Source organism: Eulemur rufifrons, chromosome 29 (assembly GCF_041146395.1).
Source record: "Eulemur rufifrons isolate Redbay chromosome 29, OSU_ERuf_1, whole genome shotgun sequence".
Lineage (NCBI taxonomy): Eukaryota > Metazoa > Chordata > Mammalia > Primates > Lemuridae > Eulemur > Eulemur rufifrons.
In genome coordinates this window covers 30,526,058-30,544,437 of record NC_091011.1, presented here as the reverse complement: position 1 = coordinate 30,544,437, position 18,380 = coordinate 30,526,058, and the positions used below count along the sequence as shown (strand labels likewise).

Genomic DNA, 18,380 nt, shown 5'->3' with positions numbered 1-18,380 from the left:
TTAAAATGAAATGAAAACCCTGCTTTACAGCTTGGGGTTTCTCTCATGTCAGAGTCCGTTTATAGCTTTCCCCAAGATGGTTTTGTTGTGTGGTTATGTAAAGTAAAATTTAATGAGATGACTGAGCTTGTAAGAATAACCTGTGTTTTCACTTATTGAAGGTTTTCAGGAAATGTCCACAGAGGCTGGTCCTAGTATAAGTGACCCTAACTTTATTTATTTATTTATTTATTTTGAAATCTCTACTTTAAAAAAAGAAAAGAAAAGAAAAAAAAAACATCTATGTGGCTCATTCAGGGCCTGAAGTTTAAGTTCATTTCAGAAAAGCAACCTGCAACAAACACAATGGCATGGAACTTTTGGCATTTGGGTATCTATCTCCTTAGATTTTGCTTTGTTGTTTTCTTAATTTATTTTTTTATTTTTTTTTATTTTGAGACAGTCTTGCTCTGTTGCCTGTGCTAGAGTGCTATGGCGTCAGCCTAGCTCACAGCAACCTCAAACTCCTGGGCTTAAGAGATCCTCCTGCCTCAGCCTCCTGAGTAGCTCGGACTACAGGCATGCACCACCACACCCACCTAATTTTTTCTATTTTTAGTTACTCGGCTAATTTCTTTCTATTTTTTGAGTAGAGACAGGGTTTCTCTATTGCTGAGGCTGGTCTCGAACTCCTGACCTCAAGCGATCCTCCCGCCTCAGCCTCCCAGAATGCTAGGATTACAGGCCTGAGCCACCACGTCTGACCAGTTTTCTTAATATTTATAACAATTAGACCTATTTCTTCAACTGAACCCATATTTTCTAATGTTAGAGCCAATTTATTCATAACTATAAAATGTAGCAGTAACATCAATAGATTAAGCATTCAGAATCTCTTGGATACTATAAAACAAGGAATTAGTTGGCCTTGCTAGAAATTTAACTTTATGGTGCTGAATGGCTTCAGTAAATTATCCTAGAATGGTATGGGAACAAGGAAGGCTTTAGTGTGAAGGAAGTAAAAATCATATTAAGAGGCAAGTAAGTGTTTACTCTACAAAGTAAATCACATGGAGATATGTGTTAGTCTAAACAAATCCAATTTTTCCAAAGTGATTCCACAGCAAAGATTTCTGGCACAACGACATTCCCCCTTGGATATCCTCCTACTTGGATGCTGATGGAGAATTGGGATCTTTCCTGTTAATCAAAAAATCTTGACGTTTAGACACAAGGCCTTGTGTATATTTTCTTTTTTGAATTTTGGTGGTGAGTAATAAGCCATAAGAGAGTCCAAAATATTATTAGCACAGGAAGGTTTGTTAGGCACATGGTTCCAGGGCAAAGATGCAGGCTGCATCTGTTTGGGGAAACATGTGAACAAGGACTAAAGGTTTCCAATAAAAATTGGAAATTAGTCTCTAAATATTTATTTTAAAAATAAACAACATACACACAGCCCCGGGGCACTTTAGATTTCATGCTGCTGTGGGCTTGCTCCTTCTTTCACCAGGTGTCGCATCAGCCGGATCTTACGAACCCCTCGGGGTTGCGCCCTCCTGGTTGGAGTGGGGGGCAGCGGCAAGCAGAGCTTATCTAGGCTGGCAGCTTACATCTGCAGCCTGGAGGTCTTTCAGGTCACTCTTACTGAAGGCTACGGAATCCAAGAACTTCGGGTGAGTAACTGAGCTAGGCAGTACTTCTAACCCTTCTGTCTGGTGGATAAAGCGTAAGCACCCATGTCAGCCGTGACTCCGGATTTGGCCAAGGCCTCCCCAAGGCTGTTGCGGGAGAGGGAGGGTCTTTGGAGCAGTTATTTACCTTTGGCTGTTTTGTCTTTAGGATCAAATTATTAATAATAAATTCCTATAGATTTTTATAGGTTTAATAACATATAAACCTGGCTCAGAAAATACTTTATTAAATACTTGACTACACAAATATATTACTTTGCATTAACCAAACCTGATACTCATCATTATTAGTGTTCCTATATGACAGATGCGGGGGGTGGGGTGGGGGAAGATGCTTTCTTTGCAAGTACAAATAGAATTTCTTCCACCTCAGATAAGAATATGAGAATAAAATGCAATGAGAATAGGAAATTCAAGAAACTCGCACATATTTTTAAAATTTTGCTTTTTAATCACAATGGTACTTACAAAATGGTCCTGATAGTTTGTGGCAAGTGCCGTTTTGAATTAGAAAAATCACTTGCTTGTAATGTTACTAACCAAATAAATAAAGGAAAACCATTTTCAGTGCAATAGACAATTGTTGGAATGAACGGAAGACTTCCCTTTGCTGTGTTGCTTGACAAAGGCATCACTGAATTCATTTTCACTCTGTTACAAGGGAGTTTTTCACCAGCAGCCTATTTTCATCCCTATGCTCCATTAAGCCACAAACATGACACTCATCATTATGTTCCAGAAAAGGAGGTGATGTCATGCTGTTTTCCCCTTTCCCTGGGTCCCTGAGAGGAAAGAATATGGAAACAGAGGAAAGGCACCCCATGCTGCTATAGTGTGATAGTTACTCATTTCTTCCCAGCGCTCACACGCACACTCCCAACGCCACATCAGCATTTCAGCAAAGCATGAATGATGGCCTCCTTTCCTTACAGGTAGATCTTGCCAATTTGTACATCAGAACTGGAGCCAAGAACATGCCCACTGTGTTCCTGCTGACAGATGCCCAGGTTCTAGATGAGAGCTTTCTTGTGCTGATTAATGACTTGCTGGCATCAGGTGATTAAACCAACACATTCCTTGAAAGATCTTCCCCAATGACAAATTATCTGTAGTTTCAGTGAACTTTAAGGAGAGATAATTTGTCTTTGAGATGTTTGCTGGGGAGTCTTTGGGGAGAAACCTATAAACCTAACTAATTTGAGGTGTATTGCTTTCTTAGTCTGCTTACGGATGAGAAGGCCTCCACGGAAGTAAATGTTATTCCTACATGTACGGGTTTAGTAGGTGTGTTCATTGTCGCTTGTCCTTAATGTGTTGTGTGCCTTATAAATGCAAAAAGAAAAAAAAATGGCATTTCTGATTTCAAACTCATCATTTAAGCTGAATTTTGACTTATAAAGCATTTTGAACATTAAAAAGTCATATCTAAAATTGAAATGGAAACGATCCTTCAGTAATTCTCATTCCTTTGGGGGGCAGGAGAAATCCCAGATCTGTTCAGTGATGAAGATGTGGACAAGATAATTTCTGGAATTCATAATGAAGTTCGTGGTCTGGGCATGGTGGACTCCAGAGAAAATTGTTGGAAATTTTTTCTGGCCAGGGTACGACTACAGCTCAAAGTAAGAAACACTTGCTTTATTTGCATATTATTTAAAACCTGCTGTTGGAACTATGATATGGCTCTATTTCAGGTTTCATATTATGAGTTTGAATTTGAGTGATTCATTTGGAAAGGACATGGGCATTTTTACATGCCTGTGTCTGGGGTGTGCCTTGCTAAATTCTCCCGTGATGCTGAGCTCCTACAACGCATCATGCTGAATGCGTGTGCGGTCCTCGGTTGAGCTGCACGTGATCTCTGTCCTCAAGGAGCTTACACTGTTATAGGAGGCAGGAGACATCACAGGTATAACTGTCGTACAAGACAAATGTAAATAGTGCTGTGGGATTGCAGAGGAGTGAAGCATCCTTCCCGACTGGAGCAGGACATCCTGGAGAAAGTGACGCGCCGCATGTCAAGCATGGATCAGAATTCACGGGGCCGGGAAATAGAACTTATGCAAGAGTGGACTGACTGTATAGTACATATTTGGAGAAACCTGAGATACCTTGAAAGACCTGGAACGTAGATCACTTGTAGGGAGAATGAGGTCGATAAGTCTGGAAAAGTTAATTGGGAAGAGGTTAGGAGTTTGTAACTCATGAAGTGAGCAGTGGGGAGAGTTTTGAATTAAGGAAGTGACTGTGATGTCAGTACTTCAGGGAAAGTAATTTAGAATGTTCTGAAGGATTAACCTGATGTTCTTCCCCACAGGCTGCTCTATGCTTTAGTGCTGTGGTCCCCAACCCCTGTGTTGTGCACTGGCATGGGTCTGTGGCCTGTTAGGAATGGGGCCACACAGCAGGAGGCGAGCAACAGGCGAGCAAAGCTTCATCTGTATTTACAGCTGCTCCCCATCACTTGCATCACCGCCTGAGCTCCTCTCACCCACCCACCCCCAGTCCATGGAAAACTTGTCTTCCGTGAAACTGGTCCCTGATGGCAAAAAGTTTGGGGACCACTGCTTTAGTGTATTACATGGGGATATAAATTAACCAAATAACAGCATCAGTAAAGGTCAAGTGTCATTAGAAAACAAAAAACATCTCCAAACTCATGGCAGGAAGACAATTTAAGAATGCTGTCAGGGAAAATTCAGGCTTCCTAGTATAGAAATGGTTAGTAACCTAGAAAAGCCAATACTTTTGCTACATCTTCTAGTATTGCTATGCCTGTGAAGTCAGTAACAGGCTCTGTGGTGGCTACAGAGCCAGGAGTGTTTAAGGAAAGGAGATGGGGGTTGGCGTTGGCCATAAATATACCTATACTTAGAGGTTAAAGAGCAGAGTAACTAAGTTTTTCTAATATTCTACTATTTCAAATTTTGCAATAATCTTCCCAAGCAATTCTGGGCTGAGGTTAAAACTTAAGGTTCAATTGCTCGAAGAGTTTTCTCCCCATCAAAAATGTGCCTAAGAATAGATTTACCAGGTAGTAACAAGACCAGGGATTTCTTCCTGTGCCAGTGTGGTATATTTGAATCAAATTTTCTTTATGGAATGGCAAAGCAAGTACAATAATAAAATTTGAGGTGGTAATGTTATAAATCAGTGGTTCTCCGAGTCTGTTTCTCATCTGTCTGAATCTACATCACCTAGAAACATTTAAAAAATATAAATTCTTCAGCCCTACTCTAGACTTCCTGAATCAGGAGCTCTGTGGGTGGCACCTAGAAATGTTTTAGCAAGACCTCCAGGTGATTTGGAGGCATGCTAAAATTTGAGAGCCATTGTTATACAACAAACAATGCTCAAATGAGCATCCTTTACATACATCGTTTATGCTCAACTCTGCTTGCTTCTACAGGATCAATTCCTAGAAGAGGAAGTGGTAGGTTCAGTAGCTACAGCTAGTGGTTCTAAAACATCCCTGCAAATTATCTGATGCTCTTCTTACTGTCAAGGAGGCATCTGGCTCCCCTCTCCTTGAATCTGGGTGGGCTTATGACTGTACAAGTGTGGCGGAGTGATGCTGAGTGATTCTGAGGTTAAGTCATAAAGGGCCCAATTTTCTGTTGAATTCTGCATCTTTTTGTTTATAAGAGTTCTGTGTATATAAGCAATTAGCCTTATAGATGTGTCTCATATTTTCCCTGTTCGTTTGTCTTTGAAATGTACATATGGTGCATGTTTGTTTATTGATTTATAACTTTCATTTTTTAAGGTTTATATATTAGGGGTTTCTTGCAAGTTTAGAAAAATACTTTGCTCTCCAAGATTATCTTCACTAGAAGCAGTTGGATCTCAGTTGGGCTACAAATGAGAAAATCCAGCGAATAGTTTCTTAAAGCCTCTTACATCAGTAAGTGCAGACTGGCTCTATAACATCCTTAGAGACCTCTTGGAAGAGATGTTCTTCTCGTCTTCCTTTCTGCCAGCTTTCATCCTGAGGCCTTTGCCTACTGATCACAGACAGTAGGTTTGTATTCCAGGCAGGAGAAAAGATGGGGAAGAGGACCTGGAAGCTATCTGTATCGGGAAACCTAAGTTTCCCCTCAAAACCCTAAGCTGATGTCTTACTGGCCACGACTGCCTCCAGCTTCCAGACAGTCTGGGGGGATAGAGGGGGTAGGAATATTTGATTTTGACACATTGCCTTTATGAGTTAAATTGGAAATGGATTTTGGAATAGTTTAAAAAGCAACAATATCAGTTATTTCAATGCCTATATGCTTTTAGGCTCTATGTTTAAAACTTTACTACCTCTGGAATATATTTCTTATTATATACGGTGAAGAGTGAGCTGAGAGGTTGCAGGTTATTTTTCTGAAAAAGCTATCTTTTTATCTCAACATCATGTATTTCTCCCTTACCAGTTTCAAGTACGACCTTTAGTACTTGCCAAAAAGCCATATTAATTGGGTCTATTTACAAATTCTCTCTTCTCTTTTCTTGCTAAATCTCTCTACTACTGATCCGAGCATTGCATTGTGTAAATTAGTAAAGCTTTATTATATATTTTGATTTCCAGTTGCTCTTTCTTGTCAGATTTTTCCTAGTTATTCTCACATGTTTATATGTCTGGATAAGCATTAGAATCATTTTGTCAAATTCTAAGAACTATTTTAATATTGATTGAAATCACACTGAATGCTTATTTTATATTACAGAGAATTTAATCTTTATGACATAAAGTCTTACCACTTTTATAGAAGGAATATTTCTTTCATAAAGTTTGGTAATGGTATGTTATTTGTACATAGGGATATTGATTTTTAATTTCATAACCAGCTACATTACTGCTTTTCTTATAGTTTCTAGTAGTTGATTGATATCATATAACTTATAGGTGAAGATATTTTGTCTTTCCTACTATTCTATGTTATCTATTCTCATCCTTCATTGTGCTGGTAGATACTGCAGAACGATGTTAAATAATAATAGTGATAGTAGGAGTTTTGTCTTGATTGTTACTTTAAGGGGGATGTTTCTAATGGTTTCACTGTTATGTCTTATGTTGGCTTTTGTTCAGGATATATATCTTGTCAAAAGAAGTACCTACCTAGTAAATTCCTTTTCAGCATCTATTGAGATAATTATATGGTTTTCTTCTTGGACTTACTAATATTCATATAATATAAAATGATATACAGAAGTTTTGCATTTTTATATTTTTACATCCATCAGTCTTTTCCTTCGTGTGTTTTCTTTGAATCTATGTGTAGGCAGGTCTTACATGAATATCAGTTTTATATTCATGTCTATTGTTTAATCCTTTTTATAGTCTCATTTTTATTATTTAACTCAGTACAAGCTGGAATTTATTTGGGAGTGAGATATGGATCATGTTTTCCCCATTGTCACAAGACTATTAATTGAATATCTCTTCCCTACTAAAATGAGTAGGAGGTTGTTTTGTTTTGTTTTGTTTTTAATGCTAAGGAGGAATAGAAAATATCTCCCTCAGAAGAAGGGATCCCACTTCTGACCCATTTTGGCCTTGTCACTTAGTTTGATGCATCATGAGAAAGGTTAACGGTCAGTGCCATGACCTCTTTACCCTGAGGGAGCACTATTATGGCAAAAAATGGGATGTCCTTTAGCCTGAAAATGGCAGCTTCTTTCTTTTTAGTTCATATATATTACCACCAAATCCTTGGAATTTTAAAATAGAATTCCAAATTACTCTGTGTTAGTTTCAGACATCATACTATTCACCAGCGTGTACTAAAGACTGAGAATTTCTGACGAGCCCGTATCTCCTTTGCGTGTATTCCAAGCTGAGCAACGTGGGAAGCTAAATGTGTTAGAGGAGTTGGTGAGCACACCTGGCAGGTCAGGCTAAATGATGTGAAGTTGCCACCCCATTACCCATGCTCACCACCCAGCGTCGGTTCCCATTTGGAATGCAGGGACAGTGAGAACCTGTTGGCATACAAAACGTGACCTCTGAATCCCACAGGGCAGTTCCCATTAACGATGATCAGATGTGTGTCCTTGGATTGCCTCAAATAAGCTGATGAATAACAATGCCAAATGCCTTCTCTCCTTCATTTGTATACGTGCATCTTTTCCTATACAGTTCTTGTCTTACAACTAGAGCATATAGCTCTTTCCTCTTCTCTCCTGTGGACTTTAGTTAACTGAATAACTTTTTTCTTGTTTTCTTTCCTGGCCGTCTGATGCTATAGGGCAAAGGACACTTGATTAATGTAGCAGCACCTGATTCTTTCCCAAGACTTTAGATATCTGTCTCTCTCTATATATATCTTTCTATTTACATATACACAGAGAGATCCATTTCTGATAATATAAAAAATATATGTGCATTTAGGAATTTAAAAGTACAGAGCCACATGAAAAAAAATTTTAAACTGACCTTAATTATATTGTCTAGAGATAACATATTGGTATTTTTCTCCCAGCTTTCTGAGTGTATATAAACACATTCAAAGTATATATTCAAAACTAAACATTTTTTGGTCACATCTCACACTGTTTTCTTTAATTACCTTCCTTGTTGCCTTTTTGATTAGAATGCTTTCACAGAAAATAAAATCAAATGATTCAAGAATTTGGTATATAGGGTGAACTTTTTAACTCAAATGTACTTTTTATTCTAAATAACTATATAAAATAGGCTTTATCCACTTATACCCTTTGCCAAATTTCCTACTGGTTTATTAAAAATTTTTGTTAAATTTATACGAGTTCCCTGTATAGTGATTAATACATGTCCATGACATCCTTTTCTATTTTACATGTTACCATTTTTATCAAAGTTTATCATAATTCTGCTAACTTTATGATGCCTCTGTTTTAAATTCATATGAATTAAAAATGTCAGATTTTTCCTGTATGGCTTTTGTGTGTTCAGGCTTTTTTAAGAAACATTTTTATAGTGCATCATTATAAAAATATTATTCTGAATTTTCTTTAATTTATGATATTTGTAATGTTCAGCCTTGGATTTTTGTGTAGAATATAAGGTAGTTTTTCTACTTTTCTACTCCTTGATAATCCCAACACCATTTATTATATAATCTCTCTTGCACCACTGACTTGAAATGCTACCTGTCTCATATATTAAATGCCTACATATGTGGGGTTCTATTTTGGGGCTCTTTATTGTGTCCCATTAATCTGTTCCCTTATGCCAGCACAAATGCCACTCTGCTTTGTTTACTGTAGCTCTGTCGTGTATTCTGGAATCTAGTGGAGCAAAATCCCTTTCCTTTTCTACATTTACTTAACTATTTGCATCTTTAACTTTTCAGATTAACTATGAAATCAATTTGACATTTTTTTAAAAATCTAATAACAATAGACTGATTTGGGGATAATGGGTATATTTATAATATTGAATATTTCCATTCATTCACCTACACTGTTTTCTTTATTATAACTTAAGGTTTATTTCCTGAAATTGTGAATTCTTTCTTAATATTCTCTTTTTCCTTTGATGTTCTTACCCATTTTTATTCTGCATGAACTTTAAAATCACTTTGCTGAGTTCCACTAATCCTGTTGGGAATTATTAGAATTGCCTAAAATTTGTTAATGAATGTGGGAAAGATTAGCATCTTTATCATAATTGACCTCCTCCACGAATGTAGCACATCTCTTCCTGTAGTCAAAATGTCTTTAACTGACCTTTGATAAAGCAACTAATTATCTTCATATTCATTTTATACATTTTTCATTAAGTTCTTTTCTCAATATTATGGAAGTTTTCACTCCTACCAAGTTTCTAACTGATCATTGTGGACATGTAAGAAAGCTATTAGATGGAAGGAAAGAGGGATGGGTGGATATGTATTTATGTGTTTTACCAGCCAATTCATTGAACACTCATTAATTCTAGTAGCTTTTACATTTTGTTTTTCACAATTTGCTGAGTAAACAGTAGGTCAATTTGAATTCTTATTTCTCCTTTTTAATAATCACCACTTCTCTGTATTTTATGATAGCCATACTTTCTGAACAACATTCAAAACTTCTAAGTGACTATAGTGGACATCTTTATCTTATTTTTTATTTTAATTAGATGCTATTGGCTTTCCTCATTAAGTATAGGATGAAACATTGGCTTGGGATAGCTTTAATTTTTAAATATTGTTAGGAAGAGGTGTTGCGGTTTACCATATCTGTTCTCATTTAAACCCCCTTCTTTTATCCCCTTCCTTCATCTTGGCCTGTTCTCTTAATAAGGATTTCTATTATTTCCTTTCCTTCCAGCCACTTGAGAGGGCCATGAAAGTTTTTCTTCTTTGCTTCAGGTTCCTATAGTAAATCAACTTCAGACGAATTATCTTCTTTTCAATATGCAGGATGCTTTTTAAAATCTTCCTTGATTTCGTAGTATTTTTTCTGTAGGTCCATTTAGGCTTCTTTCCTCTTCCTCTTCCTTCTTGAATGGAAGAGAGAGCAATTCATATCCGGAGTCTGGTGACAGACAGGCTGGGTGATTTGCTCTTGGCTCACACTGTATCACATCTAGGGAACCTGAGAATCTCCACAGAAGTGCTGAGCAACACTCATATCCAAGCAGCAGATGAACATAGTCACACATGGCATAAGCCAAGACACTTAGTTGTAACACAAGTAATTTTCATGGTACATTTTTCATTTTATATAAAAAGCACAAACACTCACCTGTCCAGCAGAAAATCAGATATCACAGAACCTTACCTTTGCCACATTATAAGGTCAAGTCTCTCCGAATCTATCTGGTTGAGCAGCAGAGCATTTGACTTCTTCCCCTTGTGTGGATGGCCATCTAGGATGGCTTCATCAGTGACAGGGACAGTCGTTATCCCTCCTGCCCCTCATGCTGACACCTGCTCTGATGGGGAGCAGACACACTCTAATGGCTCGCTCGCCAGCGCTGGTTCCCGGGCTCTGTGACTCTCCTTGCTGCAAGTTATGTTTTGCTTTTCGGGACCACGCCTCTGAGTACAGTGCTCTAGTCTCTGCCTCCCACTTTCTGGTATTATTTGACATAAGTAAAATGAAAAGAACTTTAAAGGGAGACAAGGGTGCAAGCTTGTACTCTGTATCTGAAGTTCACCACCTTTGAGATGCAACACAACAACAAAATCTCAAAAAATTAGGATGCAAATAGCAATATATTGTTTTGCCCAGAAGAATTTTTTTCCATCTGCCATCCATTTACTCATTCATTTAGCCATTCATCGTTGAACAAGTATTTATTGAGTGCCTGTGACATGCTGGGTCCTGGGGATGTGACAGGGAGCAAGAGCCAGCCCAGCTCCTGCCTACCTAGCGCCTCCTCTTGTTCGGAAGACAAACGTCAATCCAGTAATTACACACACAAAGTAAAATTACAACTATGCATGTGTGAGGTATAGGTTATATAAGATAGCAGAAGATAGGACAATAAAAAATTGCATGAGGAAAATAGTGATTAGGAAGAGTCCCAAAGAGTGAGTAGAAATCTTCTCCATCATATTATATTGTAAAAAAAAAAAAAAAAAAAATTTAACACTAGACATCAAAAGCTTAATCCTAGAGTAAAGGATATCGCTTTATGTTGAATTAAACATTGCAGTTTGAGAAGCATGTCCATGTCTATCTCATTCTGTTAGCATTCAGCTCTGGGATTTGCCAGCAGAGTATGAGACTTGCTCTTGCCCACGTGGGTAGAGTTACCACGGGGTGTCAGCAGAAATGCCGTGTGCCCTGTTAGCAGAGCGGCACTGATCAGAAATCAGACACTTGGAATGACACAGCTCACGTACAGACCTATCCAGTAGAAAAATATGCATCTGGTTTTCTTCGGGGGGAAGTAAAAAAAACTGTCATATGTAGTTATGGGCTGAACACTGGCCCGGAAGCAGTATGTGAGCATCATAGGCCCTGGGGACAAGCAGTATGGCCCCCCACTGCTTTCCCCCTCGGAACAGCTATACTCTTTGCTATCTCTTGGGGGTCCACATACAGTTTTCTTTGTGACTAGAAGAGCTTTGTTGTTTAAGAAAAGAAAGAAAGAAAGAAAGATATTAAAACTCCCTGACATCAAATGTTACCTCTAGCAAAAATCTGTAACGTCCAATATTTACAAGTCGAAGATCTTGGGAATGATTTATTTCATTATGTGCTCTCTAAAAAGGAAATAAGTATAAAAATGTATTGAACGTGTGTAGGTTGAAACTGCTGTGGGATCTTTCAAAAAGAATTGAAATTAAAAGGTTATTAGATGGAAGGAATACAGGAAAATATGAGGATGATGATAAAGTGAGACTATAAGAATCAAACTGGGAATATTTTCTGCACTGAACTTCCATTCCTAGAAGGGTTCTCTCAGTAAGAATCAGACCTTATTATTCTTGGAAAATACTGAGACTTTTAAGGATAAGTGAAAATGTAAGTTATGGATAGAAGCTTCTAAAGTAAGTATATGGAAGGGTTACTACTGTCTGAGAATAAACTATATCAACTGGAAAAAAAATAAAAAGTGACTGTAGCAAATCCCATTTTCATTGCAAGATGAAATGGACTCAGTCCTGTTGGTGACACGCAAATAGATCTGTACTTACTGTGGGATCTTATCTAAAAGAAATTGAAACATATTATGAAACACAGTGAAAAGTGGGTTCTTGCAAATGAGTCATAACACCTGTGTAGGGAAAAGAACAAAAAAGAATAGAAAATTCTATGGTATGGATTCCAAAAGCAAGTTCCTGACATCCAAATGTTAGAGCTGCAGGAAGTACATAGATGGTGATTTCAGGGTTTGCTTTTTACTTGTGAGCATTTGCTTTTAGAATAGAGCACAGCTGCCGGAGGCATTTTTAACTTTATTTTATTCACTGACTTTCCTTTCCCTCCCCACTGTTTGAAACTCACGTAAGCCAATTTGGTCATTTGCAATTGTCAGGGGTTTTGGAGGTTGAGAGTATAGTTGAGTGAATTTAGGTACTTCAAGGTAGGTGACACTTGTTCAGCTGAGAAAGGGGCTATGCCCCCAAACCCCCAACTGCAGGTATGTGTCCCGGAAAGAAAGTCTCAGACCCAGGCCTGCCTCACAGAGTGTATTGATTAACAAGGAAGCTTACACACACGGGCCTTATGACCTGCTCTGAAAGCTTGTTGCAGTCCCAGCTCTGTCCTTGGAAGTTTCCTTTGGGGCAGATGTGGGAATATTTCCATGGGAGGAGGCAGCTGACCTTCTCGTCAGTATCACAAAAGACAGACTCTTTCCATAAGCTGTTTCATCACAGGACTAGTCAAGATCCAGTCTAAAGACCACTGCCAAGCATATAATTTCTAGGATACCTAGATCTTTAAATTTTGCCCATCCAGCAGTGGAAGTATACATACATTTTTTCTGTTTTGCCTCAGATATCTTGAACACTGCTCATTTCATCAATGAAAAATCATGTCTGCCAGCCATGAGCTGCCCAGTCAGCCATTTATGTTGATGAGAAAAGAAGTTAGCAAGAGATTCTGTTAGAGTCTGTGGAATGCTGTTTAACCAGCCTATGTGGCCCCTGGTGGTGCATTGCAGATACTAATCAACAGCACCCATGCTGTAAAATAAAATGAGTATGCACCTGTGTATCACACTAGCAAGAAATGATAGACAACATAACACTCTTTTTTCAATCATTTATTTTGTTTTTTTTTTTTTATTTTCTATACATCCTTGCTATACACCCATGCTAATCTCTCATGAAATTAAGGGCAATATAACAGGAAAATTATTCAGGATGATTTTCACCCGACAATAATGTTCCTTGTGACAACCAGGGTTTACTTCAGGTTATTTGTAAAGCAGTGGAAACTATTTTCAAAAAGAACAGAATAACCAAGTGTTTCAAGACATTAGCGTGGGTTTCTGGAAAAATCTTACATGAGACTACTACCATGTGCTTGATTCTAGCAAAACTAGAAATTATTCAGCAGTGAATTGGGTAGATAATTGCCCTCCTCAAGGCCAGTGTGATATGACCCTTTCCCTTCTTAGGAACTACTAAGGATCAAGTATATTCCTAAAATTTAGTTCTTAAAGTCTAGTTTAGACAATAGAATTTAGATTATTTTATTTATTTAAAATTCTCTAAATTTTCCATTTCACTCTGTTTGTAGAGACCTAGATCCTATATTTCATGAACTGCAAAAACATTGAAAAAGTAAGTGTTTCATTTGCCCATAGGAAATGTAAAACTATTAGGCCATGGCTGTGGGTGTCAGAATCACCTAAGAGGGCTTGTTGTAAGCACAGATTACTGAGTCCTTTCCCCAGAGTTTCTGATTTCTTATGTCAGGAGTGGGTCCAGGGACTGCATTTCTAACCAGCTCCAGACAGTCCTTTGAGAACCACTGGTCCTCCTGCTGTCCCCTTTCATGTGAAATTTTAAATAATATTGGGAAGATCCTTATTTAAGCAATAATAAATAACATAGAAAATATCTTCAATTGTAAAATTATAAAAGAGAAAAATAGTTCTTTAAATGACCATTCTTTATCACTTTTTAATAAATAATGAAGGCATATCATTAAAGTAACTCAGGGAAATCATTTTTTCCTGAAGCTACGCAAACATGGTTCAGCTACATTATTTTCTAACACGTTCTTAAGACCTGCTATTATGCCAATTACAAGTGTAGAAATAAACTAAGTGCAAAAGTCATAGAAATATTTGGAATCTCAAAGGATGCTTTTTTCCCTCTGCCTTTGCTACAATTATGTGTAAATGAAGTTTCTAAAATTGGCACAAATGAGAGATGAGTTGGGTGTGGAAAACCAAATTCTTGGAAAGAAAGGAGAAATTTTCAAGTATGGGGGAAAAAAGGCTGGTAAGAGAAATCTAAGAACTGAGATATAAGTGAAAATTATGCATTGTAACTGAGGCTTGTTAACACATGCATTATTAGAGCAATTATTTAGTTTGTAACTAGAATCTTGAATATAATGAAAAACATGATCAGTCAGTTTATGCATCATTAAAAAACATCTTACCCGTGCAAAAAAGTGAAATTGGGCCTTCTCTGACAACCCATGCAAGAATCAACTCAAAATAAATTAAGGCCTTAAATGTAAGACCTAAAATTCTAACACTCCTGGAAGAAAACACAGGGGAAATCTTCATAACATTGTCTTGGCAATGATTTCTTTGATATGACACCAAAAGAATAGGAAACAAAAGCAAAAATAGACATGTGGTACTATAGCAAAGTAAAAACTTCTGCACTACAAAGGAAACAATCAGCAGAGTTAAAAGGCAACCTATGAAGTGGGAGAATATATTTTCAAACCATATATTTGATAAGGGATTAATATTTTAAAAACATAAGAAACTTCTGTAATTCAAGAGCAAATAAATAACCTGATTTAAACATGGGCAAAAGACTTGAGTGGACATTTCTCTAAAGAAGACATGCAAATGGCCAACAGGTATATGAAAGAATACTTAACATCAGTAATCAGGGGAATACAAATCAAAACCACAGTGAGATATTACCTCACATCTGTTAGGATAGTCATTATAAAAAAAAAGAAAATAACAAAATAACAAGTGTTGGTGAGAATGTGGAGAAACTGGAACACTTGTACACTATTGGTAGGAACGTAAAATGCTACAGCTGCTATGGAAAACTGTATAGTGGTTTCCCAAAAAATTAAAATTACCATAAGATCCAGCAATCTCACTTCTGGGTATATAGGGAAAGGAATGGAAATCAAGATCTTGAAGTGATATCTACATTATTGTGTTCATTGCAGCGTTATTTACAACAGCCAAGACATGAAAGCAGCCTAAATGTTCATCAGCAAACGATTGTATAAAGCAATTGTAGTACATATACAGAATAGAATATTATTCAACCATAAAAAGAGGGAAGTCCTGTCATATCCCACAGCAAGAATAGACACTGAGGACATCATGCTAAGTGAAATACGCCAGTCAGAGAAGGACAATTTCTGCATGATTCCACTTCTCAGAGGTATCTAGAGTAGTCCAACTTGTAGAAACAGAAAGTAGAATGGTGACTGCCAGCGACTGGAAGGAAGAGGAAATAGAGAGTTGCTGTTTAATGGGTAAAGAGTTTCAGCATGCAAGATGGAAAAGTTCCACAGATCTGCCGTGCAAAATTGTGTTTGTATTAATAATACTATACTTACACTTAATTTGTTAAGAGGGTAGATCTCTGGGTGTGTTTTTGTCACAATAAAAGAAAACATTTTATTTAGATCTTAGTATTTGCACAGTTTGAGTTGTTGAATACAGATGGTATATAAAATAAACATAGTAAAATGCCTGGGAAATGAGATATTACATAGCTTCACGTATGCTGGAATTTTTAATGGTGTGGATTTAAAAAGCACTATAGGTTCAAAAAAATCATATCCTTTGAAAAGTCATTTCATTCAATACCTGATCTCGAAGTATTAGGGACAGAGAGAGAGCTGTAAAACTCGGTCTTATATCCTCAAGTCTGAGCTATTTCTAGAGAAGCAGAAACCAAACCTCTCCCTGTCAGGTCTTACCCCGGCTGACGTTTCTCCCCCAGTGTCCTCAAGTCCACAGGTATTTGGGAAGGAAAGCAGAGGAAGAAAGGAGGCGCCCTGAACACCTCCTTTGTTTTAGAACTTTACACAGGTATCTCCTCTCATGCTCAGGGAAGCCCAGCAAGGACCCTCAGGAAGGGACAGAAATGGGGTCAGATGCAGCCCACCTGGCTTCAGGCACTTCTCTCGCTGAGTTCCGGTGACACAGGTGCCAAACTCAGGCACTCCTGACAGGATCCCTTGTGTCCCTACAGAAACTATGGAAGTATATTCAGGTTTACATTAACTTTCAAATCATTACATATCTACCAAAAACTTCAGATTTACAGCAGAAACTTAAAATTTTCTCCACAGGAGAATGTTTAAACCTCATTTTTTTTTATTCCTTTACAAATCTGAAGTGAGAGCTCAAGCAGATACTTTATTTTAAATGAAGACATAAATAGTAAGCATTCAATATGATAAAACATTTTTTAAAGTATATCATTACACAGTTTTATAGAGCCTGATGAATTACAGAATGAAAGGAAACATGATGGAAGTATTGGTATTATTGTGTCATAGTGATTTCTTTTAATTTTTATTTTTTATTGTTACCGTGTTACTTGTGCAATTGAAATGAGTAAAATTTTCCACTATTTTTGACGATAATCATCAAAAATGTTTAGGAGAAGAGGGACAGATTTTAAGGGAAGCACACAGCAGTGTTTCTGTGTGTCCAGTGGAGCAGCTGCCCTGGACAGGTTTATACTTTGATTAGCAAGGAGGTTAATGTTGCTGTCCACTCTGTAGTGCTTTAGGGTCGTTTAATGTCACGGTTGGCTGCACTCCTTTCTTTCATTGTCTAGGATTGCAATGTAATTCTCTGCTCACTCATCACCCTCCTGTTTCTGCCCTGCCCCATGTCTCCACAGATCATTTTGTGTTTCTCTCCAGTTGGTCACACGCTGAGAGTCAGAGCTCGGAAGTTCCCAGCCATAGTTAACTGCACGGCTATTGACTGGTTTCATGCATGGCCGCAGGAGGCTCTGGTCTCGGTCAGCAGGAGGTTCATTGAGGAAACCGAGGGAATTGAGGTATGCCATGTCAGCCTGAGTGACACACACACACACGCACTCACACAAGCACTTCAATAAATAAATACTTTCCAAAATACACCTCGTATTGGAAAGTTGTCCTTATTTATTTCAGATAATAAAATCATCTGTTTACATTCCATGGATTATGATGGCTCACCGTTTTTTCCCACCAGGTTGAGATGGACGTGTACACGCACACATGGACACACACAGGCACACGCACACACAAAACACTTGAGCATTTTCTCACTCATGTGCTGACTCACCAGAAGGACAGGAATGTTACTTCCTTAAAACATAATGGGGCTTACTGAAGATAAATCCTTTAAGTCCACAACTAAAAACCTAAACAAAAATGGTAGTCACCCATAGCCATGCAATACTTGCTTCTTAACAAAGTAAAGCAACTAAATTGTGATTATCCTCATAACAGGATTGACGAGTGAAAAATCAGCCTCCGTAAATTCCACAACCACTAAGTCAAATAGTGTATCTGCTTATTTGTTTTATGGGTTTATGTTTTATGAGTTATGTTTGTCATTTCTTCAGGATGAAATTTGCACCTCCTATTACATTTTAAAACGGTTGCATGAAATGAAAAAACCCATCAAGCATTCAGATTCAGAGGGTAAAAGGACTTAAATCTGAAGTTATCATTTAGATTTCCTGGATAGGAAGTTTTATTGCCTTTCTGGTTAATTGTTTGGAAAGGTGGTGATGGTGAACATTTCCTAGAGAACTTTGTCTTCTCATTCCACCATAGAAGGTAAAAGGTGCATAGAGTAGGTCAAACATTGAAAGTGATTCTCAGAGCCAAAAACAGAATGGGGGATAGATGAGAAATGATGTCTGTTCCTAGTTGAAAGTTTATCATGAACAGGAACAAACCACCATAGCCTGCTTCACTCCAAAAGGCATAACTGCCACCTTTCCAAAGTAATCCTTTTGCATTTTGTTGATTGTATCTTTTGGTGGCTAGATGGTTAGAAATCTGGGCATATTTGCATATTTAATTAATTTTTGGTATGCAGCTAGCTTTATTCATAATACTATA

At 37.6% G+C, this 18,380-nt stretch overlaps 1 protein-coding gene across 1 annotated transcript in view; it reads left to right on the top strand.

The window, feature by feature from the left end:
- Positions 1–18,380, top strand: part of DNAH11 (dynein axonemal heavy chain 11) — a 305,641-nt gene that overhangs the window by 174,809 nt on the left and 112,452 nt on the right. Inside the window, exons 52-55 of the mRNA XM_069462413.1 lie at positions 1,493–1,655; positions 2,606–2,729; positions 3,153–3,295; positions 17,162–17,323. Of these exons, the coding sequence (XP_069318514.1) occupies positions 1,493–1,655; positions 2,606–2,729; positions 3,153–3,295; positions 17,162–17,323 (592 nt within the window). The remainder of the gene's footprint in view (positions 1–1,492; positions 1,656–2,605; positions 2,730–3,152; positions 3,296–17,161; positions 17,324–18,380) is intronic.